The sequence below is a fragment of the Heptranchias perlo genome, chromosome 12, assembly GCF_035084215.1.
Source record: "Heptranchias perlo isolate sHepPer1 chromosome 12, sHepPer1.hap1, whole genome shotgun sequence".
In the NCBI taxonomy this organism is placed as follows: domain Eukaryota; kingdom Metazoa; phylum Chordata; class Chondrichthyes; order Hexanchiformes; family Hexanchidae; genus Heptranchias; species Heptranchias perlo.
Window position 1 is genome coordinate 40,270,279 of NC_090336.1, and position 27,930 is coordinate 40,298,208.

At 39.5% G+C, this 27,930-nt stretch overlaps 1 protein-coding gene and 1 long non-coding RNA gene across 2 annotated transcripts in view; one reads left to right on the top strand and one right to left on the bottom strand.

The window, feature by feature from the left end:
* Positions 1–27,476, bottom strand: part of abtb2b (ankyrin repeat and BTB (POZ) domain containing 2b) — a 208,822-nt gene extending 181,346 nt beyond the window's left edge. The window contains exons 1-2 of the mRNA XM_067994030.1: positions 26,268–27,476; positions 21,700–21,995 (exon numbers count right to left, since the gene is read on the bottom strand). Coding sequence (XP_067850131.1) covers positions 21,700–21,995; positions 26,268–26,857 — 886 coding nt within the window. The 5' untranslated portion in view covers positions 26,858–27,476. The remainder of the gene's footprint in view (positions 1–21,699; positions 21,996–26,267) is intronic.
* LOC137327990 (uncharacterized) lies at positions 1,891–6,619 on the top strand. The gene is made up of 3 exons (XR_010964586.1): positions 1,891–1,965; positions 2,074–2,256; positions 6,171–6,619. It is a non-coding gene; the product is annotated as an uncharacterized lncRNA (long non-coding RNA).
* Positions 27,477–27,930: the final 454 nt, after the last annotated feature.

Consider the following 27,930-nt stretch of genomic DNA (forward strand, 5'->3'; position numbering starts at 1 on the left):
CCAACAGTTTGTATAGTTTATTATTTACTGGCTGAACAGGAGACTAGTTATACAGAAATGTTAAATAATTAAGTATAGTTAAATCTTTAACAATCTAGACAGGATAAATGTGCCCTAGCATAGTTCCCAATGCTAAATATTTTCAGGATTTCATGAGAGGGGGCGAGAGTGGGGAGCCCCAGCTGCCCCAGAAATTCTCTTGTTTTTAAGATTCCTGCCGATATGAGCCTGGAAATTCTTGCTGACGATACCGTTTCTGCTGGCGGGAATTGTGAATACAGGTCTGGAAAATTACAAGATCCTAAAACTTGCTGGTTTCCCACCCACTCCAGATTGCACTTTAAATTCTGGACCTAGTTGCCTGCTAGTCATCTCTCACACAAAATACAAGTTAAATCTGATTTGAAATACTAGTTGTTGGAGGAACCATTATTTTCTGGATTTCATGCACTAGAAAGCATTTATATAGCACCTTTTGTAACCTGAGGACATCCCAAAGCACTTCACAACCAATGAAGTACTTCTGAAAAGTAGTTACTGTTGTAATGTAGGAAACACAGCAGCCAATTTGTGCACAGCAAGGTCCCACTGCATGTAGAATGTGCTAATCTCACCCATTCCAAATGAGTATTAGAGGTCAGCTAGTCCTGCAGAAACATCAGCGCAGCCAGGAAGACTGGTGCAGGAGGTGCTCATCAAAGAGGCATTCAGCTAGGCTGCCCCTTTAAGGCATCCTACTATCCATATGGAGAAAGGGGCTTCAACCGTCTTTTGCAATGCTGTCCTTTGCACTTTTGCAACTAAAATCAGTGCCCATCCTTTATTACGCTACTGTTTTCTACACTACCAGAAAGAAATGGTCCAAAGTTCCAACATAATGCAACCAGTTTACTCACCTACTTTGTGTCATTTGTCGGTGATGTTGATGGGCTTTCCCTTGGTGCACAATTTCTAACTCCTAACTGTGGCTTTGTGGTCGATTTTAATCTTACTCGCCCGGTGGAAACTGGGTGAGTGGGCAGTTAAAAATGAGCAGGTTACTTACCCTTTGAAATCCTGACCATTTCTGATTTTATCATGCAGAGTTTTGCAGGCAGATGAGGTGCACGCCTAAAGCAGATAGGAGCCTTATAAATTAATGCATATTGGGGTCCTTTAGATCAATAGGACGCAGTTTTAACCAGGGCCTGATCAGGGAGGCTGAGGCGGCTTTCGTATCAAGTCTGCAGTTGGCTTGCAGAACGAAGAGGCCCTTCAGGTAAGTCTAAAAGTTATCCTTTTTGGGGCCAGGAATAGAAGGAGTGCACCACCAGGCCCCACAAGAAATGTCATGGCCAACCCACCCCGGAATCTGCTCCCCTCCTCCACTTATGCCCCGCAAGACCCTCCTGAAACCCCTTCCTCGCTACTTACCTGATCTTCACCTGCCAGCAGCTGTTCTGCGGCCTCCTTATCTGTGGGAAGTGGACAGGTGGCAATGAAATGAGGCGAGGGAGTTAAATTACCTTGGGACTTAAATTTAGGCCAGCAAGTGCAGTTCGCACTTGTCTCGCTCACCTGAAACCTGCTCTGGGTTAAAATCGACCCCTTTTTCTAAGTGACTGCCCAGAGGAAAATCAGTAAGCTGCCTAGCTGCTGCGATACAGTAGCAGCTTATTTTGGTTCAGATGGCACTGTACACCCTTGTGCTGGTGCCTGAAATGACCAGGCAACTGATTGAGCCATGGCTTCAGGTGCTGCACCTTCTGGTTCTGCCTGCTTTCTGGTATATCTATGGTCCTATTAATTTGCATTGATCTGAAGTTGCTGATACGAACAGATATCTTAATTTAGGATTTAACTACCAATGAGGCTCTAATACGAAAACATCTCTTTCCAAATCTCCAGGACCACAAAATTCAGAGGACAAACCAGCAAATAAGAAATATAAGCACAAATAGGGCCACAGATTCGACTAAGTGAAATGTAAGTACACCAATGATTGTGCACCACATGCTTATACTGGGTATCTCTTAATACACTGTAATTGTGCAAAAGTATCAACATATGTGTTTTAATTCATTGCTTCACTAGAATAAAGCCTAAGCTGTCAAAAGAAAATAATAGCCAAGACTTTCACATCTAATTCTCCAAGAATTCCAGCAAAATACTTTGAGAACGAAAGGCTACACAGTTCACACAGAGAGTGATGACTTTACAAGAACAAATCAAGATGAAAGAGGCAATCCTTGGCAGTCCCGTTGAAACTTTGAGCAGGTATGCTTTGAATCAAGATTCTCTGGGGCTCTGGAAGCTCTATAAATTAGGTTTAAACTGTACCAAATACAATGCTGATGTATGTACATGTTAGATTTAAGATATGTTAGCAAATCAGCACTTTCTGACTGGATAACAAGGATTTATATGGTGGCGATCAGTTGCAGAACAATCTCTAGCCATCACCACGGCAACTGTGGTTAGCCAAGCAAACACTGCACAAATGATGTGCACTTCAATAAATCTCCACAAACACCCTATATATCACTTGAGGTCATAATTAATAAATCTGTATGATCACCCAATGTATCACAACGTCAATTAGTGAATCTGTATGACTACCCTATGTATCACTGATGTACGCTTGGGTTATAATAATATGTCAACATACACTACACTTATAATGGCTTGGTACTGATCCTAAGGTTAAAGGGATATTCAATGTTCAGAAAAATAATTAAAATGTTCATTACAGAGGTTTTATCTACAGAGGGGAAGAAAGAACTTGCTTTTATATAGCACCATAACATGCCCTCAGGATGTCTCAGATGGTGTTAGTTGAGGTAGCAATGTTGGGCAGGACATTGGGACTACACCCTGTTCTCTTCTTTGAGTAGTGCTATGGTGTCTTTTACATCCACTGTAGCAGGCAGATGGGGCCTCGGTTTTAACATCTCATCCAAAAGACAGGACCTCTGACATTGCAGCACTCCCTCAGTATTGCATTGGGATGTTTTACTACGTTATAAGCGCTATATAAATGCAAGTTGTTGTTGTTGTTGTTGTTGTGCCACCTTAGATTATATTCTCAAGTTTTTAGTGGTGCTTTACCGTAGCAAAGCATTCCCCCCTCCCCCCATTTGTTTCCTTTTTTCTTGTGTTTATTGCAATTTTTGAATCCCTATTTATTTTATCCTTTGCTTCTTACATATTTTCTTTCCTTCAAATAATTTTGTTTATTTACCTTTGACCTGTTCTCTGTCTATCTTTTCAATGGTTACAGAGTTCTACTATTAATAGCAAGAAGGTGTTATCACTATTGGTGCTTACATGCTATGAATGTGACCACAATTCCCAGTCAGGTTGAGCATTCAGATGAGACATTAAACCAAGACCTCATCTGTCTGCTCAGAGAGCCATAAAAGATCCCATGGCACTATTTGAACAAGACAGAAAGTTCTCCCAGTGTCCTGGCCAACATCTTTCCCTCAATCAATATCACCAAGAACCAATTATTTGGTCATTTATTCAGTTGCTGGTTGTGTGAAAATTAGCTGCCGTGTTTGCCTACATAACAGTTACTGAACTTCAAAAAGTAATTCATTGGATGTGAAGTGCTTTGGGATGTCCTTAGCACATGACAAGGTGCTTTATAAATTCATGTTCTTTCTTTCTTAAAGTTACCTCAGACGTCCAGGTCTCCTGAGTCATGGTGAACTTGACCCTCTTAAACAATGGTGCACAGGGCATTATAGTTCTACCAGCAACTTCAATAAGAGTGTAAGATAATGAGATGTGGATGAAGGTACTGCAGTCTTATCCAAATATGATCACATTTCTTTAAAAATCTTTAAAAAACAGGATAGCTTACTGCAATTGAAGGCTCATGGTCTATGAACATAAGAACATAAGAAATAGGAGCAGGAGTAGGTCATACGGCCCCTCGAGCCTGCTCCGCCATTCAATAAGATCATGGCTGATCTTCGACCTCAACTCCACTTTCCCGTCCAATCCCCATATCCCTTGATTCCCTTAGAGTCCAAAAATCTATCGATCTCAGTCTTGAATATACTCAACGACTGAGCATCCACAGCCCTCTGGGGTAGAGAATTCCAAATATTCACGACCGTCTGTGTGAAGAAATTCCTCCTCATCTCAGTCCTAAATGGCCGTCTCCTTACCCTGAAACTATGTCCCCTAGTTTTAGACTCTCCAACCGGGGAAACATCCTCTCAGAATCTTATATGTTTCAATGAGATCACCTCTCATTCTTCTAAACTCCAGAGAGTATAGGCCCATTCTACTCAATCTTTCCTCATAGGACAGCCCTCTCATCCCAGGAATCAATCTAATGAACCTTTGATGCACCCCCTCTAAGGCAAGTATATCATTCCTTAGGTAAGGATAACAAAATTGCACATAGTGCTCCAGGTATGGTCTCACCAAAGCCCTGTACCAATGCAGCAAGACTTCCTTATTCTTGTACCCCAACCCCCTTGCAATAAAGACCAGCATACCATTTGCCTTCCTAATTGCTTACGGTACTTTTGTGTAGTCTTGGTCTTTCAGGCAGGCTGTTTTCTCTCACATCTGTTCCTGACCCTGCACATACTGTACGCAGAGTTGAACTCAGTTGCCACCACCTGCCAGGCCTGGTGCATTGCTGCCTTGTAGGGAAAGTGCCCTGGAGAGTCAAACAGGGCAAATCCTGCTCGCATCCACCTCATGCAGCAGCACGGTCATTTTACCAGGGGTCACACAGGGGTCAGGCGCTCCTCCACTGTCCCAAAAACTCCACTTTGTGCCTTTATATTAAGTTAGCTTCCCATGTTTTTGGTCTGCAACTTCTTTCTTCCCGTACCGCCTTTGGAAAGGCCGACAATGATTTGCAAACTGCGGTCGCACATCAGGATCTTTGTCCAATTTTTCCAAGGAAAGGATTTTGATATGATTTAAAGTATTGCTTTTAAATTAAAGTCAGTTCACAAAGTTTAAAATCCATTTTACAGTCAAATACTGGATATACATGACAAAGAGAGGATTGGTATATTAATGGGCAACAATTAAAACTGTTGCCCTGTGGCAATTGAGGACAATTTGAGCCACAGAACAAAGACCTATGTGTTGGAGGTCTATTGGTAAGGTCTGCTGAGAGAGAAAGGCAAGTAAAGCCCAGATAGGTTACATTAAGAATAGAGCTGACCAGACCCAGTGTACACGTTGGTTTGACTCAATGCTAAGACTGATCAAAAACAAGTATATTTAGAGTACTGACTGGTACAGGAAGACATGGCTTATTATTTTCATTATTTATGCGAAGAGACTGAGATTAAGTTGAAATTAGTTTTGCTATAACTGTTATGTTGTATGTTCACTTGCTGACTGTAAAGCAGATTAATGATTTGTATCTGGCTTTGACTCACTGAAATGTTAATTAGTCCACCTAATGGGAGTTTGGAGAAGGGCCCATTAAGGCATATGCGCAGGGCATTGTATGCTGTTCATATGACCATTTGGACATATTTTTATAATCCCCCCCTCACAAGTTATGATATTACATAATTAGATATTGGCCAATGTAAGGTAACTCCACAGCGTAAGGAGTGACCATTGCCACTAATACGAGAGAATATCTACTGCACACCTGAAATTTATAACAAAAATTTACAGTCTTTCTAAAGCCAGGAAAGAATTTTTGCCCCCTACAAATTTTAAGTTTGCCAGCAACATTGCACTAAATATACCACCCATTCTTCCATTATATTCTCTGTGCCTGAGCCAATGTGGGACCCATTTCTGATGGCTAGCAAAGAGGACATTCTACTGCATGTGATAGGGGCGAGGACAGTTTGGCTTATTTGGCACTCCAGTGCATCCTCCCCATAAGATGACAATGCACCACGCATGACAGGAGAAGGCACTCTTTGCGCCTGAGTCAGTTGGTGCACAACCGACCTCAGTTTTTACTCTTTGCACCAGTTGTCATCATAGATGCAACCACTGGAGAATGAGGAACATGTGGCCCCCCAAATTTTCATATTCCCTTCCAAATCCCAGAATTGCCCCTGAAATGCCTCCCCACCTTCAACTTTTTACATATAGTTATGCCTCTGGTTATCATCAAGTGCTCAAATGTTAGTTATTACACAGACACTTTACTCTGTTCTAATAATATGCTTTAACTCCACCCTCAGAAGAACATCTCTACTGAACCAGTGTGAATTTTTTCATTTTCCACAACAAACATCGTCAGAATCTTAGAATGAAGTGGTGAACTTTGTGCCAATTTGTAGCTAATTTTATACTGAAGGGTTACACCCAACAGGATCTGGATGAGGCCTGTCTTGATATTCTGTGCAGATAGGACACATGCAGCAGGCAAAGAGAAAAGACTTTTATCCCATTCGTTTGAACAAAATAACTACTGAGTTTGATGCTATACTGAGAGTGTTTGCGTCACTGAAATTGAGTTAAAGCAAGCCTGCTCCGATGAAAATCCACTTTCAAGGATGGAAGCAACATACGTTCTCTTCCTGTCACAGTTAAAATGTTTAACGAGTATGAATATGTACATTTTATTTATTCCTGTGTATAATTTCCTTAATATTCACAGAAAATTGTACCATAAGCAGTAATTTATTAATGAACAGTTAATCAAACATGAAAAGAATCCCAAAATAAATAAAGATACAAAACGCTAAACAGGGAACCTTATAATGACTCACTTTAAAGAAATATTCTGTCCTTACACTATAACAATTTATAGCTAATAATTCAAAAAATATGGGGCTGGAAATTGCTCTGAGTGGCAAACGAATGGTGCTCACCGCTCCATAGATTTATTCTCACCCACAAAGTTACTGCAGTCTTTACTGAGGGAACTTCCTCTAGTACAAACCTGAAAAGAGTCCAGCATTAACTCCCGCGAGCCTAGGACCTATATGGCCGATGAGAGGATTTCTTTCTCCCCCTGACCAACTAGAATGCAGCACTGTTGACAAGCTACGACTCAAAACCTGGAAGTGAAAGCTACAACAGAAAAATCATTGTAAAAAATTAGAGATAGTGAAATAAAGAGAGGGCAAGAAATATTGAATTAAGAGACAGAGATAAAAGAGACAGAAAGAAAAAAGTAAAAAAATTAAAAATGTTAAATTTTTTTTTTAAAGGGTCCAACGCCTCTTGAAATTGCAATGAATGAGACTCGACATTTTTAAAATTTAATTTTCAGTGCCAGAGAGGTTGTTTGGCAATCATTACGACTTACCATGCTGCTAAAACTTAGTTTAGACCTGATGGGCCAGAAATTGCTTTTAAAATAACAGTGAGCCGAACAGCGCTCACCGTTATTAGTGGCAAAATCAAAGAGTAAGTTCCAGCGACCGCATATGCGCAGTCAAACGCAGAATTACGGAATTTGCTCTTTCTGGTTCGCCGGCAATCTGACAGCTTTGCGTTAAAGTGACCTCGCCGGCTGCAATCAATGGAATCAATGGACCAGCGCCAACTTACTCTCGTGCCCAGCTGGAAACAAACTCATCTCACCACAAAACAGGCACGCTCAGTTCTATCAGGTCTAAACTAAGTTTTAACAGCGTGGTAAGTCTTACTGACGGCCAAGCAACCTATTGGCACTGAAAGTTAAATTTAAAAATTGTGGAGTCTCATTCATTGCAATTTTAATAGTTGTTGGACTCTTAAAAAAAAATTTAAAGTTTTTTTTTACTTTTTCTTTCTGTCTCTTTTATCTGTCTTTTAATTTGATATTTCTTACCCTCTCTTTATTCTGCTGTCTTTAATTGTTTTTACAATGATTTTTCTGTTGTAGCTTTCACTTCCAGGTTTTGACTCTTCGCGGCTGGTCAATAATGCTGCCTGGTCGAGGGGAGAGAGAGATCCTCTCGTTGGCCACAGAGGTTCTAGGTTCGCAGGAGTTAACACTGGGCTCTTTTCAGGTTCGTATTAGAGGAGGTTCCAGCAGTAAAGACCGCGGTAAGCTTGTGGGTGAGAATAAATCTATGGAGCGGCAAGTGCCGTTTGTTCACCGCTCAGAGCAATTTCTGGCCCGATATAACTGAGCGTACCTGTTTTGTGGCGAGATTAGTTAGTTTCCAGCTGGGCAGGAGATCAAGTTGGTGCTAGTCCATTAATTCAACTGATTGCAGCCGGCGAGGTCCCTTCAACGTGAAACTGTCAGATTGCCGGCGAACCAGGGAGAGCAAGTTCTGGATTTCCGCGTTTGACTGCGCATGTGCGGTCGCAGGAACTTGCTCTTCAATTTCGCCACTACTTTAAAAGCAATTTCCAGCCATTATTGTTAAATGTTGGCTACAAAACTTCTGTCAACGTCTTTCTTTAAGGGGCGTTGTGGTAGTCTGATAAAATATAATTTTACCTGATTTGTAAACAATTCGCAATTGCTAGTATGATGACATAGTTGGATCACTGTATTAAAAATTGTTTCCTTAAAAAAAGTCATGTGAAATCCTCATGGCAAATCCTTCCCACTGATTAATATGAAGGCTACTCCAAGCCTTTTAAAAAATTCTGCAAAAGGGAGAGGATGGCCCTTAAGGTCAGAAATGTTATTCTCTTGCCGCATGCCTCTTTATAAGGCAATTATTGAAATCCTTGCTACACCTAATTTTGGAGTGGGTGCAAAGCGAGAAAACTGCTTTATTTTCTAGGATGTTGGTCTGCGCATGGAACCAAGGATACATTCTATTCATTTGGTGCAGACAGAGACTTGCTCCTAAATTTATTGCACACATTATCTGCAGAACAAAGAACTTTCAACTACTACCCAAACATTGTCCAGTTACTATAAGAGAAAGTGATTCATGAGACTCACTCAATTGTTTTGACAATTGGAAGAATACCAAACATAGATACCAATGATCTTTTAATGAGCTGTTTAAAAAAAGCATACAGGATCCTTGGCTTTATAAATAGAGGCATAGAGTATAAAAACAAGGAAGTTATGCTGAACCTTTATAAAACACTGGTTAGGCCCCAGCTGGAGTAGTGTGTCCAATTCTGGGTGCTGCACTTTAGAAAGGACGTCAAGTCCTTGGAGAGAGTGCAGCAGAGATTTGCTAGAATGGTATCAGTGATGCAGGATTTCAGTTATGTGGAGGGACTAGAAAAGCTTTAATCGAGGTGTTCAATATTATGAGGAGTTTTGATAGTTTCTTCCTGTCTACTCTGTTTCCATTGACAGGAGGATCAGTAAACAGAGGACACAGATTTAAAATAATTGGCAAAAAAGTCAGGAGATGAGGAGAAATGTTTTTACTCAGCGAATTGTTATGATCGAGACTGCATTGCCTAGAATGCATCCTATGTTCCTATGTTCCTAAAGGGTGGTGGAAGGAGATTCAGTAGTACATCTCAAAAGGAATTGAATCTCTAGTTAAAAAGGAAAAATTTGCAGGGCTATGGGGAAAGAGCAGAGAGTGGGAGTAATTGATGATTCTTTCAGAGAGCCAGCACAGGCACGATGGGCTGAATGGCCACCTTCTATGCTGTATGATTCTAAGGGTCTCTTTGTGTCATTATGTGCCCTGCAATTATTTAATAATATTTAATTTTGTGTGTTTTTTATAAACAGTTTACTATCACGCAATTACTTTGCTCAGTAACTTTTTAGAAAAAAGCCATTTGATGCCATTAGGAAATACTTGTTCAATGTCAGCCAATGCACATATTCAGCTTCAGGATAGAACATGAGTTACTCAGTAAATATTTAAAAAATGATCTGGTAAAAGCATTCAAATCAAATGTTGTTAATTACTGCTCAGTTTCAAAATGTAATTGTTTTGAAGAGAAATTGCAACACTAATCTGTTATTAGCTTGATTCATCTCTGTGTTCAGTTTTTGCTTTTCTAAGAGTGACAGAGAAAATAAGTGGTTTGTGGTGAGGTTTAATGATAGGGTGAGGTTATGTTTAGGTTTCAGTAATTTTCTGTAATGGTGGTTAATTGGTAGGCTATTGAATTTGGACTGTGGGAGGGTAGCCACATACTCCCCATTGAACATTACCACATGTTGGATAAAGATGTCTACAGTTCTCTACTGTTGATCATTTCTAGTGCAATGCATCTCATATCCAGCAAAGAAAAATTAAATCACAAAACAGGCACAACTTTAGGGATATGTGGGTCAATGAATGCAACAATATCGCAGCACCTGGGTCAGGTGCTGCGATATTGTTGGAATGATACTGCAGTTCTTAAAAGGTTAAAGTCAAGGAAAGTAAAGAAAAAACATTACAATGAGGAGAAAAATTTAAAAAAAATGTTCACCACAGTGTCCTTGGCACATCTTGACTTGCTGCAAAACCTCATTTGGAAGTTGGTACACAAGCAACAAGAATACAATGGACTGTGGCTTTGGCTGTTTGTTTCCTTTCATGAGATAATCAGCTTGGCGTCAGCTAATGAATATAATAGTGACTGAGTCAGTGGCATCGCACCACAAAATACTGATTCACAGAAAAAAATAATTTTATGTCTTTGAAACAGTGTAAAAAATGCAATTACCAATGAGCTATGGGAATTTTCATGTGTAAAGTCACAGATTTCTGCTTCTGCAAATGAGGTTTTTGGAAATATCACATGCCAAACCAGGGAAATGATAATACACTTCCATTTGTCACACTACTTTTCCATGGCCTTCAAGCTAAGTTGGCTAAAGAATCTCTGGAGATGAAGCCAGCAGAATAAATGTATGTTTCATTTCAAAACCTGGCTTTACTTTTGGTGACTTACCTAACATGATGTTGAAGTTCAAGCCAAGTTGACAGAAAAAGGAAATAGGTGATGGTTAAGATGTTTTTGACCATCTGAGGATTTTGGAAGAACTGTTGAATCACAGACCTTGAGCAAAGTGAGATTAGGTAGAATGGGAAGGGAGCTGCTCTACTTCTGTGATTGCAAAAATTCCAGTAGACAATGCAGATAAGATTATCTGCAACATGAGAAGTGAATAAAGATCTTCTACAGTCCAGAGCCGAAACAAAAAGTGGGAGTGTGCAGTCTCATAAAGGGATAAAAAGGGTGCCATGCTCCCCTAATGGCTCATGGACTGCCTACTGTGTAACTGAGTAACGGAAGTTCTGAGGTTTAATCCCTGGTTTTTGCTGAGTTATTTAGGTTTGGGCTCTGTAACCCTGGGATAAGGAGAAGAAAAAATAACTCAGCCAGAGTTCCCACTCGTGATTGCTATCCACTGAACCCTCCTGGAAGTGTGCGCGTGTGGATGTCAGATGAGGGTAGGATCAGGTTTGGCCGTGATGACTCTCCATGACTGAATGGCTTGCTAACATTCACTGTTCAGGCTCACAGATGAAAATATCACTTGGGTGCGTTACTCAAGGGCACCTGTAGAACTATACTCATCAAAGAGTCAGTGCCTTCAGGGAAGGATGAGAGGAAGGAAAATTAACGGACAAAGAAAAAAATAACACATCTGTAATCCTAAATTGAGATGAAGAGGCAGGATACTGAAACCTGGGCTGGGGACAGACAATAGGTCAGTTGGAAAGTTCATGGCTAGTACGAAACCATGCCACACAGAGCATTATGGTGCCAAGATCCAAACTGGTCTGTGCTTATGTGTTGACCAATCGCAGCCAAGATAGCAATAGGAGTAATGGTCTAAAAGGCTCCTGGCACCTGTAGAAACTGGGCACCAGCAAATCTCGAATCTTTCATGAAAGCGAAAAAAACGGAACATAAAAAGAACCATGGACTTCCCCAAAATCATTGAGACGGTAAATATGCAAGCACGGGTTAAACTGCCTGATATGCTTATCCAGGTGTTTAATTTCCTCAATGCACTATTTTTAGCGTTTGCATACATTCCTGTCAATGCTATATTTTTACATAGTAGATGGATTAATAAATGCATTAAAATAAAGCAGATTGAATTTATGTGACTGATCTAATGAGTGCAATAAAAGCAGTTATTAAACTGACCACTGTTTACAACAGAAGAGTAATAACAGAACCTGCTACAAACCACACTATTACCCAAAACACATCAGTTTGTCACATTCACCAGTGCTTGGAGGGTTCTGTTTCTTCTGGAATATTCAACAGCTATTACAAACCTTCTAAAATTCAGGGCACAACAAAGAAACAAGTCATTCCCAATATAATGAAATCCTTTCTTGATCCAAAATTCTGGGAATGGCATCTGATACATTACACATTGCTCTAATGGTAAAAATGTATATAAACATCTTCTTTAAAATATTCTCACTATAACATGCCTTTAGTATGATTCCTAGAGACAGTCTCAGAGGGAGGATCTAGATAAGCAATAACTCATTACAATCCAAAATGAGTTTCTACACTATAGAAACAAGAAAACATATCAGACTAAACAATTCTTATTAAATTTGAGATTTTTATATAAAATATATTACTGAAAATTCTAATGATACGTGACTTTGCGTTGTCTTCACCGCTAACTGGAGGATACTGGACAATCTTAAAAATAAAATTAGTTTACATCATAATCTTATCAAAAAGGAAATCATGGGCATACCATGAGCGTTTAAAATCACTGGACACCACAGTCCTCAGAAGTTTGATAAATGCACGTAGGGCTTCCTAATCATTGTGGGGAATGTGAAGAACTGGATCTGAAAGGAGCCCAAAGCTCTGCTGTGATAAGATCATACATCAAACCCAGATGCTATCAGCCCAAATAACAGTGACACAAAGCATGGATCCACGCCAGCTCTTACTATTCTACTTTCCAACGGCCTGGAACGTGTTTTCCTTAACATCAACAACATTTAACTCCGTAAGAATTGAATCAAAACATTTTAGGCTCTTTAAAGAGTTCTATTAATAAGAATGCGGTAGAATCTTAAAACATGCAACAAAAAAGCCCTCCTCTAGTGTGCTTATTACATTATGCGAATGGCTACTTAAACCAGGTTAAAGTAATTTCCACAGCTGTCTGACCTCAGTTAGTTACAAAGATGTACAAAACCTTTATTTTCCTTTTAGTGCTAAAACAGAACCCGAGGGCTGTCATAAGAAAAAACAGGGATATTATTTGTGTGTGAATCTGGACAGTGTCAGCATGCTATTCAAAGGCGGGGAGAGTTGGTGGGGGGGGTGCGGTGGGGTTGAGGGAAGGATATCAGAGCCAAGTTAAATCCTATCCTTACACACACTTCTAGCAGGGGTCACTGGATCAGGAGCAAGTTTTTGACCAATCTTTGCGAGAGCCACTGAGGTGAACTATAACGTGTCATATTGAATGAAATCAGCCATCTCAGCACAGAGTAGAATCAAACCTGGGACTTTCCTGGTTTGTACAGCTCAGCTACTCTCTGGATAAACCCGGTGACCTTATCATGTACAGTGACTTTGCATCTTGAGCGCACATCTTCTCCATAAGTCTACATGCAGTGACACCACCAAGTTGCCTCAATGTTTTAAAAACATAAACTTGTAAAATCAGTCAATTCATGGTATAAAGATCTACAATAGGATTCAACTGTTTCAGCAAAAGTGAATCACCAGTAACTGAAAAGCCTCCTTTGTGGTGGTTATCTTTCAGCATACCACAATTCCTGTTGTGTATCATCATCAACATCAATAACTACAACCAACTTGCATTTGTATAGCACTTTTAATGTAGATTACAGAGCCAGGGGGAGGAGGGGAGAAAATAAACAAATTAGATAAAGAAACAGATGCTGAGCCATGGTGAGAGAGTTTAGAAGAGCTGACCAAAACCTCGGTGAGAAAGATGGGTTTAAAGATGGAGAGAAAAATGCAGAGACAGAAAGGTTTAGGAATGGAATTCCAACAAGTTGAGCTGAAGCGACTGAAGGCTCTATCAACAGTGGGGCAAAGGGAGTGCGTGATGCATAAAACAACATTTAGCATCACTTTGTAGCTACTAGGTATCACACATCGTAAGACTGATTGACTTCTACTAAATTATTTTTAATAATCAATTTTGTTCTATCTACTTAAATTAATAGTAACTACAGTGTTACCGAGAATGAATACCAGCTCTGCATGTTTCCCTTTGTCTGATATACTTGAAAAGGAAAAATTTGAAGGGCTATGGGGAAACAGCAGGGGAGTCGGACTAGTTCTTTCAAAGAGCCGGCACAAGCACGATGGGCAGAATGGCTTCCTTCTCTGCTGTAAGATTCTATGATTCTCTTTCATCCACGTGCTCCATTCAGCGTCAATATTTTAAAATCATTCACTCAATTGTTGCAAGGTGGATAAAGTTTCATTCATCAGCTTTCCCATTCCTAACCTTCACTGCACATAGTTCATGCATAAAAATGTTTAGCTTAAGTTTCTAATTGCTTGAGTTTCAAGCTGGTGCACTCACATGGATAACATAGCTGCTGGATCAGGGTATATGTATGTGATGCAACATAGCCCTAATGAATTACATCTTTCTTCCTCTGTGTCCCTTATAAAAATCATCATACTTGTTGGGAAGATGAGTGGAGTTGATCTTCATCAATGAGGAGTAGCTCCAGGGTCCATCCTACTTTATTTTCTTGTTTCAGCTCCTCATTTTAAAGGCTTTATGCTTTTTGTTTTTAAGGTTCCCACTTCCTTTTATACCATTTTCCAGCTGAGAAAGCAGGCACAAAAACCTGATCCCATGCCTCTGGCGAATACCATTCTCGATCCAGCTGGTTTGAGGTGCATGAAAATGCTGTCAAATGATTGGTCCTAGATCTAAATCTGAATCTCACTATAGTCTGTTAATACTCCATCTACGTTTTGGATGAGGCTGTAAAAGATTCAGAAGTTAGAAGACTGCAATTTAAAATGTCTGTAGTGAAGACTGTTATAATTGCACCAATTTTTTGAAATATATACAGAATCATGTAAAGCCTGCATTGTTATATACGATGACACCATAACAGAGAAAAAAAAAGGCAGACCTGTGGTCCCAGTTGTCTCAGTTTTTTCAAACCTACCTATTTGATTGAGCTTTTAGTCTCCCCTCCTACTATCTCCTTCTTTGGCTCAGTGTCAATTTACGTCAGATTACCCTTCTGTAAAGCACCCTGGGGCATTTTACTACAATAAAGGCGCTATATAAATGCAAGTTGATGTTGTTGCAGTAAGGGGCAAACTAAATAGGACACTTTAAAATGAACCAACCCATGATCTATGAGTCCTTAGATGATTGGAAGCAGAACTGCCCATTAAATAAATTACTGCAATTGATTTTAAATGACCTAAAACAACAATTCTAATTAAATAATTAACAGAAATTAAAACAATTTACTTGCCTAAATATCTTTACAGTTTATTACAATGATGGGTCCAATAAAAGGACACTGTAATGTAGTACTCACTGAGATCACAATGTTGATATGCTCTATATTTTGGTTTAAAATATAATTTATTCTGGTTTCCACCAGAAGATACCATTTCAGTAATTTGCTGGTTGTAACTGTGGGCTCTGCTTGGATAATTCTTCAACATATTTTATGTGATTGGTTCTAGGAGCAGTCCCATTTCGACTCATAAGAAGTTCCAAATTTTTATACAAATTTGTAGATTGACTTAGGCTCTAAAATGTTCAAATGGAATCCATTGCTTTGTTAGAGACGATTTTATATTGGTTTTCATTTAATTTGGATTCTGGAGACGCAGTGTCCGGTAATCAGCCCCTGACATTTATGCTGTGAAATTTGGTTTCCGTTGATAAGCAGCGGGCTTGTAGACCTGGCAGATTTGGATCTAAAAGTCTGTCATTGGTTTATAGATGGAAACCGGCTCAAGATGCCAGGCTCCTATAATTTGAATTTAAAGACCGATATAAAAGGTGCTTAAAATGCCCTTTTTACTAAATTGAGAGATTGTAGGCGAAGTATAATACACAACTCTTTGTAAAAGCATTGCATATTAATAGAAGTTTAAACTGATGGGTTGTTAGCAGCTTTTTAAAAACTGAATGGTTTCAGATTCTAAAGGAGAGAATGTAAAAAAACTCTCTGGTATCCAAATCTAATTAATTCAAATACTCTTTGCTAGGCTTTGTTTAAAGTTACTTAGATCTGCTTTTTGTCTCAGCAAGCTGTAATTTCTAGTAGGTCAGCTTGGTTAATTGTGAAGAAAACCATTTTACCTTCCTTTGTGCTAAATTGAATAACAAATCATATAGAAATAAGTAACCAGATAATGTCCCATGCTCTTCAATTTCCTATGTCACAGTGCTGTTATATTTGTCAGAAGACAATAGAGCTGAGATTAATTTCTCATGTAAAGCTTTTCATTACAGACTGCTTCGTCAAACTTTTACTGTTTTGGAACAGATGTTATTAAGAATGGTGTTGTAATGTTTATCTGGTGAGTCATTGCTGCTTCTATATAATCTTGCTCCTTATAATAAATTTGCTTCTTAGTTTTAACCTAAATTATTTGATTTTTCAGCACAGTGTTTTTCACCGATTTAGAGAGATCTAGAGAGCACTGTAGATAGGCTGTACTATTTCCAGTGCATAATCCAATGGTATAAAGATTCATTGTGTGCCCTGTGACATATTTCATAATGTTTAAACATAAGGTCAAGTTTCAGTTCATAAAAAACGCAAATGTGCCAATGAAAGCTGACTTTTTGGATTGACTATGAGCAAAAATTATTGGGAAGAAGGCTGAATTGCAAACTTTGACCACAGTGTAAAGTAGTCTAAAGTTAGGAGATAACATAGGAACAGGAGTGGACCATTCAACTCCTCGAGCCTGTTCTGCCATTCAATGAGATCATGGCTGATCTGTATCCTGACTCCATCCACCCACTTTGGCTCCATATCCCTTAATATCCTTGGCTAGCAAAAATCTATCTATCTCAGATTTAAAATTATTAATTGAGCTAGCATCTTCTGATTTTTATGGGAGAGAGTAGCACCCTTTGCGTGAAAAAGTGTTTCCTAACTTCTCCCCGGAATGGCCTGGCTCCGATTTTAAGGTTATGTCCCCTTATCCTAAACTCCCCACCAGCAGAAAAAGTTTCTCTCTATCTAGCCAAACAATTCCTTTCAAAATCCAAAACATCTCAATCAAATCGCCCCTTAACCTTCTATATTCCAGAGAATACAAGCCTAGTTTATGTAATCTTTCCTCATAATCCAACCCTTGGAGCTCTGGCAACATTCTGGTGAATCTGTGCTGCACTCCTTCCAAGGCCTTTACATCCTTTCTAAGGTGCGGCGCCCAGAACTGTACACAGTACTCCAGATGTGGTCTGTGTATAGTCGAGGCAAAATTTCCTCCCCTTTATATTCTAGCCCTCTAGTTATAAAGGCTAACATTCCATCAGCCTTTTTGATTATTTTTTGTACCTGACTATTATATTTTAGTGATCTGTGTACATTTGTCCTATTGGTAGTTACTTGTCCGCAAGTGCATATCAGCATCCAAAAGTGGAGACAGAATGACTGATGATTTCCCGGTCAATCGACCATTCTGAGCTATCTTAGAGAGGATGGAGATAGCGAACAGTAAACTTTATTTTGTTAATAGTGCTTTCTACATAAGCACAAAAGTTTAATTTTTGTACCTACTATTTTAAAAAATATACATTTTGTTAGAATGGTCAATATTTATTCTGCTTTCTTTGCTGTTGAGTCCAAAGCTTAAATTGATTAAACTGATATAGGGTAGCTCCCACCAGTGTAAAACCAGATTTAAGCCATTTCTGGAATGCCAACATAGAAAGAAGAACTTGCATTTATATAGCGCTTTTCTCAAAATTGGCTGTGAAGTGCTTTGGGACTTGGCAACCAAAGGTATTAAGGGATATGGGTCAAAGGCAGGTATATGGAGTTAAATCACAGATCAGCCACGATCTTATCAAATGGCGGAGCAGGCACGAGGGGCTGAATGGCCTACTCCTGTTCCTATAAGTACTTTGTGAAGTGTAGTCACTGTTGTAATGTAGGAAATATGGTAGCCTATTTGTGCACAGCAAGATCCCACAAACAGCAGTGGGATAATGACGGGACAATCTTTTTTTTCAGTGATGTTGATTGAGGGATAAATATTGGCCAGGGCAATGGGGAGAACTATCCTGCTCTTCTTCGAAATGGTGCCGTGGGATCTTTTACATACACCAGAGAAGGCAGATGAGACCTTGGTTTAACATCTTATCAAAAAGACAGCACCTCTGACAATGCAGCACTCCCTAAGTACTTCAATGAAGCATCATCCTGGATTATGTGCTCAAGTCCTGGACTACTGAGCCAAGGCTGACACCATAAAGTACAAAACATATTTTAGCTTAGTGGTTTTCATGGGCTATACAGTGGCCTGCTAAAGATTTTATCGTGTTCTGCTTAAATGTTTTTTCAATGATACATAATAAAGTGCCACTGTGTATTCATAGAGCACTGCCTTTTGACCACACCTTCCTGCAACTCTATATTAACTTTTTGTGTGTATGTTGTTTCTTCATTACATATTTGAAGAAGTTATAATAGTGAAAAATAGAGAGGTTCGTCATTGTATTTGACAGAGCGTGTGAACTGTCTCTACAAACAATAACAGTGGCTTTATACTGCATGTATCTCCTGCCCATTCCCAGAACCAAATTAACTCACAAAGCTTCTGTCAAAGGCAAAACAACCCCATTAAATCCATGTGGCAAAACCAGTAATATACTCACACTGGTCCCTAGACCCAATTCAGAAAACACACATAACCATTGCTGTCCAGCTACAATACTTCTAAAGATTATTTTGGGGTTAGAGGAGAAAATTGATGCTCAGGGTATGAACTTTGTGTTCACCAAAAAGTTCAGTGCTATGAAAAAAAAATCCCCACAATTACTCCCAGGTCAGGTGTAACAGAGTTACTTTGCCCTAACAACATACCTTAACCTCAAATCCCACTACACCAATGTGAGATTTCCATTTTCCATCCTAGCCATCCTTGTGGCATTTCTGAGTCCGAATGCAACTTTAATGTCCACTTAAGCCAAATTATGGTCAATTTTGACTGTTGTACCAGAATCCGCTAAGCACTGGGTTAATATAACTTCACTACATCTACCTTTAGTCTGAGAAAATGCCTCAGGTAAACCAACAAGAAATTTACAGTTGTGCTTCCTCTCAGCTGTTAACTGGGATGATTTTGCCATTATGTCTTCCCAAAATTGTTCTTTCACCTCTTTGTCTTACATAATAACTTCATCTTGTAGTTTGATTGTTTGATCCTTTTTGCTGAATAATAGCAAAATTGTCAAAAATACCCTCAATGATTATTGTAGATTAATTTCACAACCGATAAAAATAATAATTATGAACATATTAGTGACCATTTCTGCAAAACTTTTCACAGTCTCTGCTGTACCGTATGTTGCAGATTGAATTAACATCAATTTACATTTTCTGGAAGGAATATGCAGCGTGCACGTAAGGTAGAGTAGGTCAGTAAATCTGTTCCTGTAAATCCCTTATCTGGATACTTGAATAAAATTGTCTCCTATTTAGGAAATAGATTTTTCAAAAACTTCAGTGCCCTTAGTAAAGATAATCTTTGCTAAGATTAGTATACTGCATGGGACTTCTAAAGGTCCGAAGTGAAGTCAAACAAAAATTCAAATGAAATAAAGCCATTGTTAAACCTTCTTATAACAAACTGCAATTTCACAAACCTCATTATAACATTTTTCTCCTGATCTAAGCTGATACTGTGAGCCGAGCAGTTTAAACCTCAACAAGATTGAACCCTGATAAGCAGAACCATTTCAACAACAAGTTTGTAGTAACAAGAGATGAAATTTCCCTGCCTTTTTCCATAGAAGAAATTGGAGAAAATTCCACTGTATTACTTAACCCTCATCACTCAAAAGCAGCCAAAATTGAGCAGTGATTGCCATTTGAAAAAATTGAGGAAATTCTAGACAGAAAAGGATGAATTCTCCAAAATTATCTCATCCATCATCAATTTTCCTTTGGAAAGTTTTAATAATATTATTACAGTAATCCATCTGCTTTTGTTCCCATTTCTAAACTAGCATTAACTCAAAAAAAATCACTGCTTTGTTGACTTTGCACATATAAAACTACTGTAACATAAATCATTGAATAAGGAACACCGTGATTTTAATCAGCTTCAGTTCCCCAAAGAAAAAAAATACTGATCCCATGAGGACTGCAGCAGCATGTCTATCCCATAACAATATGCTCCAAGTGCATCAAAAGAGCCATTTTCTTTTATTTTTTGTGCCATGGTTATGATTTATATTATTGAACAGGACCATTTCTCAAAATGTCCTTGATAAGTAGTACTCTAAGTTTCAGAGCACGAGATCACAAGTATTTAATAAGAATATAAAATATCCCTTATATGGTGTCCTTCTCTAGATTGTAAATCATAACCTTCAACTTCAGAGTATGGTTCTGATAAATATTCTGTTTGAACATTTCAAGACGTTAAAAGCAATACATGCCCCGGAAGAGGTCAAACAATTTAAATCAAATGTCTATGTTGCAATGTTTGTTATTACGCCATCATGTTAGTTATGACAAGTTATATGCAATTATTAAAACTACATTTTCCATTTATCATCCTTCAAACATTGGAACATCATCTGGGCCTTGAAATATTGATATCTTATAATACAGTTTAAATGGCTTTGACACTTAAGCAGAAGTGCCCACTTTGCATACTTCTTACTTTAAAGAAAATCTTACTGTAAGGAGAGGTAGAGGCACTGTCAATATAGAATACTTACCAACTTATGTCTCCCACAGCCCCTTTTTTAAAATCAACGCCTGGCTGAGAACAATAATTGTATACTAATCCTGGGCTCCACATCTCCCAACAGAGAAAGATTCCAGTAACAGCTGATGCCATCCCTGAATCTTGCAAGGGAACATGCCCCTGGTGAATAGTGGAGCTGGCTGTAATTTTAATTTCTGCAGACTATTTTGGAGCTTCATTTCATAAACTGGTAATGGTTCAAAAATGCATTCTGCCTCCCAGTGGCACATGTGACCGAAAATCATCATCTTTTCTCCGTGGGCACATTTCTGTGATTCTAAAGCGGGGGAATGTGACTAACTGGATTGCTCTTACAAAGTTCCGGCATGGGCTCGATGGGCCAAATGGCCTCCTTCTGTGCTGTAACCATTCCTATGATTCTATGACTCCTTCATAAGACACTGGACCTCTAACTCATTCTTTGCCAGGATCTATTAATCTTTGAACTGCTCACTTCCCTCAGTCTTCCTTCCTTCAATCTTCAGACTTTTAAAACACAGACTTAGTGTCACACAATCACTGCTTATCAAATTCTTATCTTGCCACCTTTCCTACTCTTTTCATCCTCTATGCCCTGCACTTTGGGCCTTGGCCCTTTGCTCAGGTTTTGGAATAAAATTATCAGTGGACATACCTCCATTCATTAGGGTGTGAGTTTGCTTCTGGCTGTGGAGCTACCACCACATTATTCTTCACAGCCAAAGCATAGTTTAAAAACAACTAAATATGTAACTACTTCAAAATTGAAACTACTCTCTCCCATTAAAATAGCATTCCCTTTAAGGCATCAAAGTATTATAAACAAATATGGTTGCAGTGGTGTTTTAAAAAGGCCTTTACTGTAATTTTTTGCCTTAACAATGAAAATGTAAGTGAAAGGATTGAATTGCCACAAAATGGGATTGAGAACTTTAATAAAGGTTTTTACAGCCAGTCTCTCCTTACCATTGGCATTCTTGCCACAGATGAGATGTTCGTAAGGCTGCAGGACTCCCCAGAGCTCAGCGTCATTGTTGATGCACATCTCCAGCATTTCGGTCGAAAGCTCTTGCCTGCCTTCATGCATGGCTCCCCCGCCTCCATCTGAGCTATGTCCTGCTGCGACCCTGATTCCAATTTCCTCCAGCAGACTCTCCATGCAGGCAGCCAAAGAGATCGCAGCATATTCATGGATGCGCACTGAAACCCTAGTGTCCACCATCCATCTAAAGAAGCGCCCCACTGAGAAGGTAAGGCCACACCTAAAAGTATTAATAACAGCGATTTTAACAAACTTACAAAAATCAAGTCCAACAGTAGTAATCAAAGATGAGGTCAGTCCAAATCACACCAGCATAAAATGAGGTTGGTATGAGCTCCAATAGGGAGTACATCGAGTTACATCGAAACTACAGCACAGAAACAGGCCATTCGGCCCAACTGATCTATGCCGGTGTTTATGCTCGACAAGCGCCTCCTCCCTCCCTACTTCACCTAACCCTATCAGTACACCCTTCTATTTCTTTCTCCCTCACGTGCTTATCTAGCTTCCCCTTAAACGCATCTATGCTATTTGCCTCAACTACTCCTTGTGATAGCACGTTCCACATTCTTACCCCTCTTTGGATAAAGAAGTTTCTCCTGAATTCCCTATTGGATTTATTAGTGACTATTTTATATTTATGACCTCTAGTTTTGGACTCGCCCACAAGTGGAAACATTTTCTCTACGTCTACCCTATCAAACCCTTTCATTATCTTAAAGGCCTCAGCCTTCTCTTTTCCAGTGCAAAGAGCCCCAGCTTGCTCACCCTTTCCTGATAAGTATATCCTCTCAGTTCTGGTATCATCCTTGTGAATCGTTTTTGCACCCTCCCCAATGCCTCTATATCCTTTCTATAATATGGAGACCAGAACTGTGCACAGTATTCCAAGTGTGGTCTAACCAAGGTTCAATACAAGTTCAACATAACTTCTCTACTTTTCAATTCTATCCCTCTAGAAATTAACCCCAGTGCTTGGGTTGCCTTTTTTTATGGCCTTATTAATCTGCATTGCTACTTTTAGTAATTTGTGTATCTGTACCCCGGATCCCTTTGCCCCTCTAACCTATTTAGATTCGTTATCCAAGCAGTATATGGCCTCCTTATTCCTCCTACCAAAACACTTATCTATATTGAAATTCATTTGCCAATTACACACCCATTCTGCAAATTTATTAATGTCCTCTTGCATTTTGACGCATTCTTGCTTTCTTTTAATTACCCCCTCCAATTTGGTGTCGCCGCAAATTTTGAAATTGTACTTCTGATTCCTGAATCCAAATCGTTAATGTAAATTGTGAACAACAGTGGTCCCAGCACCGATCCCTGTGGAACTTCTCATCTTTTGTCAGTCTGAGTAGCTACCCTTAACCCCTACTCTCTGTTTTCTGTTTTGTAGCCAACTTACTATCCATTCTACTGCCTGTCCCCTGACTCCATATGCTCTGACCTTAGTCATGAGTCTACAATGCGGTAACTTATGGAAGGCCTTTTGAAAATCCAAATATATATCCAAATATGTACCATCCAACTTCTAGAAATGACTTTAATTCTAGAAACTTGCCGATTTACATTTCCCTCAAATATACATCCAGGTTTTCATTAATTTACTCTGGCTCATAGTGGAATTGGCTACCTATAATAATAGTGTCAGAATTAAATATCTTAAGGCCAACTCTAACCCAGACTAATGAGATTAGAGTTTCCTCTCTCTGACAGATCTATAGGATCTAAATTATATCAGTGTGCAGTCTTAGTCTAATCCTTAGTTGGCACAAGTCAATAGCACAAAACTGCTCATAATTTAGCACTAAATTGACAATCTCACTCAGGAAGCCCAACAAAAATGACTGGAATGGAAAATTCCAAATGGTGCAATTGTAGGTGGTCTTCAGTGGCCAGGGTTAATGTAAATTGTTGAGAGAATTTGGAGGAAGCTTTACTTTGCATCTGACTTATTCCATACCTGGCTTGGAAGTACTTAATGCATAAAAGTAGATCTTGATAAGCGCAAAAAAAATTACAGGCAAAAAGACCCTAAAGGGGAATCAAATCTGAAGTCAAAATGAATTGTCCATAAAAGAAATGAACTGAATTCATTTCTTAAAATGGGATTTTTACAGAATGCAATAAATGACAATTTATATGCTCTTTAACTCGATGGGACAGAAATGGCACACATGAAATTGTAGGTAGGTGCTGGTTGTTTCATTTAAGACACAGTTAGTTGATTTCTAATTGAGATGACTAGGAAGACGAGTGACTGCAGAATGTTTGCGGCCTGATGCCATCACAGACATTCTACCACATCCCCATTCTGGTAGGCGTACAGGCAGCAACCATTATGCCAGAATATCCAAACAAGCTGATTTTCCATTGACCACACATAGTTTTGAATTTGATGCAGAGGATGAAGGCTTCCCCTGGTTTATAAACAAAAATATTTTATCAGTGGAGCCCTAAAATCATTAAAAATAATTGGAAACATATCAAGTAATTTCCAAAACCACTGCTTTGTGCAGAGGCATTATAGGAGCCTTGAGAGGTGCTAACTTTCCAAAACCTGCTGCATTGTTGTAGCACTAGAATATCTGAAATATGTGAATTATAAATGAAAATTGACCTGAAAATTTCTTCAGCATGGGGGAGAGTTGATAGAATATTTTGAAAACTGTTGCTACATGAAAATATTTATCAGTTTTGTTAATAATGCCTTAACTGGCAGACATAATTATAGCAATTTTTCGCAAAGCATAATTGTGAAAATATAGATGTATAATTTGTATAACTCATGGTTATTGTTTATGTGACTAGTGAGCTAAGAAGGCAGTAGCCCAAAATTATAATTTGCAGGTAAAATTAATATTTGTTTCTATTGTAAAGAGCAATGTCTTTGTATACAATATTCTCCCCATAACTATACACTCATTTAATCAATTGGAACAAAATTACACTAAAGCAAAATATAAGTCAACATATTTACAGATACCAGGTAGGTTTGATGTCTCTTTGTTATTAATTAGTTTCTAAACTTTACATAAAAAGGGGACTTGTTTAGTGTTACCTCAGTACTCCACCATACCTACCTTTATTGTGTAATGGCCTATAACTAATGGCACCACAGAAGCTTCATAAAATTATCAGCCAGTTAGTGAATCTCTGCAACTCATTCAGCAGATTCTAATAGATTAGCATGTGTAGTAAACACAATCTGGTTAATATTGGCTAAATATTATACAAAATTGGTAGCTAGAATTTAACTATCACACCGTTATAAAGCATTGGAGTGTAAAAACCAATACGTCATTGCATTACATAAGAAAATAATGACGACTAACTAATCAAGGAAATTCTAGTATTGGTAAACCTGTTTATAAAATCTCTGGAAATGGCAATTGCAACTTCAAAGATGTACTTTTACAGCTTTACCAATAAACCATTCAGATGTATATATTTGTAAAAAAAATCCATATGTTGTAGAAAACATTTCCTTCCACTTTTTATATATTAGGGAAGTTGAACAATTTTCCATTTTGGGCTCCCACTGTCACTCCCTGGTCAGGTATAGCTGCACATACAAAACAACAGTTATCAACTCCAGGAAAATACCCCCTACTGCATTAGTGTGACTTTGTTTCCATTTTCTACATCAGCTATCTTTACAGCCTCACTAAGTGAAATTGCCAATTTAGCCCAAGTTTGAACAGAACTAGATGCAATTTTTTGCTGCAGATATGTCCACTAGGAATTTAGTCGATAGTGCCTAAACTTATTTAATTTAGGTCCATTACAGACAACAGAGAAAACTTCCATCCTATCAGTCGGGTTGTATTTTATTAATCCACGGATAAAAGTATAATGCGCTGACCCCAGAAGTGCACATTTCTAACAAATATTGTAACTGAATAACATAGCTCCACAAACCAAACTCCTTGAAGAATTAATATAGGTATAGTTGATGATTTGGATTTCAGTCATACTCAACTTTAATCAATTTTAATGCCACCTTAAAAAAAATGCACTTATCAAGACAGAGGTTTTCATGTGGGGGATTGAACAGTTTTCTATTTCAGGCAGCCAGTGGCAGCTTCAAGCTCTCTCAGGTCAGGAAGGCCAGCTGAAATGTAAGGGTCCCTCTACTCTGCCCAATACGCATTAGCCCAACCTCAGAAAATCACCCCCTGTGCACCAGTCTAACATTTCCATTTTGCACACCAACCATCCCTATGGCCTCTGTGAGATTTGTTAAATTTGGGGCACCTAGATACACATCCACTAGAAATTGGGTTGGGACTGCCCAACTCATTTCACATAGATCTTTGAATGCAAGCAAAGGGGATCATACACACAATGGATTTTGCACTTAATAACTATTCACTGCCAGCAAGCTGGCCTTGGTCTAAACAACTTACATATCTGAGCCAAAATTTAAAATTACACTCTCTCCATGTTTATTGCACATTTTGAAACAAATACAAAAAACAGTAGATACCTGGAGCTTTTGCTTTTCCTCAGCCTATCCCCAGCACTCATATTGTACAGAGAAAGGGCTTTTACAGAAGCAGAGATGCAGCTTTCAGATAAGGACCACGAGAGGATGAGTCTGATGGCGCTTTGGATCTCGAACTTGGTGCACTTGGAGTGCACGACACTCAGCCGCTGCGCCTCCCTGGAGATCCTGATCAGGGCTCTCCTCAACAAGAATGACAATCTCCTGACAGCTTCCTGAGAGAAGCACTTTCCACACTCCCCTGGTCTCCCTTTCTTCAGAATCTTTCCAATGTCTTCGTCCGTCCATGGGAATTCCTCCAGTTCCGGGAGCCGGGGACATTTGAAGAAGATGTCGTTGACCTCGGGGTCCTCGGGTAGGACCGTATTGACGGTATCCCAGCTGTTATTGCGGCTGTTCATGGAACCCGAAAGGTACCACCAGTTCCCTCTGTTGTGGGCTGACTGGAAGGCTTGAGAGTTCGATCTGGAAGAGGAAAGACTGAGAGACCTGCAAGAATCTCCTGCCCCATAACCCGAGTCCAAAGTCAGATCTTCCAGCGTCTTCAAGGTAGAGTTGTACAATCCCGCCATTGTGCAAAACGCGCAGTTTGGAACTGTTTGCACAAGTCCAAGCCAAGTCAGTTGGGGATGGGGTGCTATCCAACTCTTCACGACATAAAGCGCGAAGCACTCCTTGAGCTTTATAATAGTGCAAACCAGTGCACTGTACTGTAAGGATATCAGCTGTGTAACTCTATCCAAATCTGCAAACAGTCCTCTTGTTTTTAACGGCTCTTTAATTATCCGAAGTGTGTATTCCGTGAACTAAAAGCTCCGCCTTTAGAACTTTTCTTTCTAAAACTGTCCGGTCACTTCTGATATTCTAGGAAAATATCAGAGGTTGGGCAAAAAAAAAACCTCTTGTCATCTGGGAATGTCCTTTATTTTTTAAAAAATACTGAAAAGTGTAACTCCGCCTCTGTGCAGCTTACGGCCCCTTTAACTCCCTTCAACCGAACTTCTGTCCACAATAGTAAGTGACAACACCTTTTTTTTTGGTTCCACAACTAAAAGCTTTTTCGAGGGGGAAAAAAACCCACACACTTTAATGGTAAAGAATTAGCGCCTATGTCCTCGCAAACTCGGTTGCGAGCTTTTATTTTATGATTTGATATCAAACAGCCGCTGACTCGCTTTGCTGCTGCCCGCCCCGCTCCGCTCCGCTCTCCCGATCCGCGAGCCGAGAGGCAGAGGATCCCCGGGGGCCACCCGCGAGGAACGTCAATCAAACGCAGCCAACCAATCGGCATTCAACATGCAAATTGAACCTGCGCCCCTTAACCAATCACGCCTTCCCTTTCAGGGCGGCGAAGGGCGTGTGGGGACGGTGCCAGAGCCGGCCAATGGGATTGGATAAGCGGCGCCGGGCTGTGCGCCCTCCTGCCGCTCCTTGCGGATTCCTGGTCTTCTGCGGATTCCTGGTTCACCGTTACCCTTGGCCGGAGCGGGGTTCTTGATTCAAGTACACTTCTCTGCTGATGAGCCGGCCGGGTCTCTCGGTGTTAGCCACATTCCCGATTACAGGGGGAAAGATTTCCTATGGTCGCTATTTTTAGCGAAGTGTGTTCGAAAAAAAAATTGCATTTGCGGATTTCGCAAGTGGC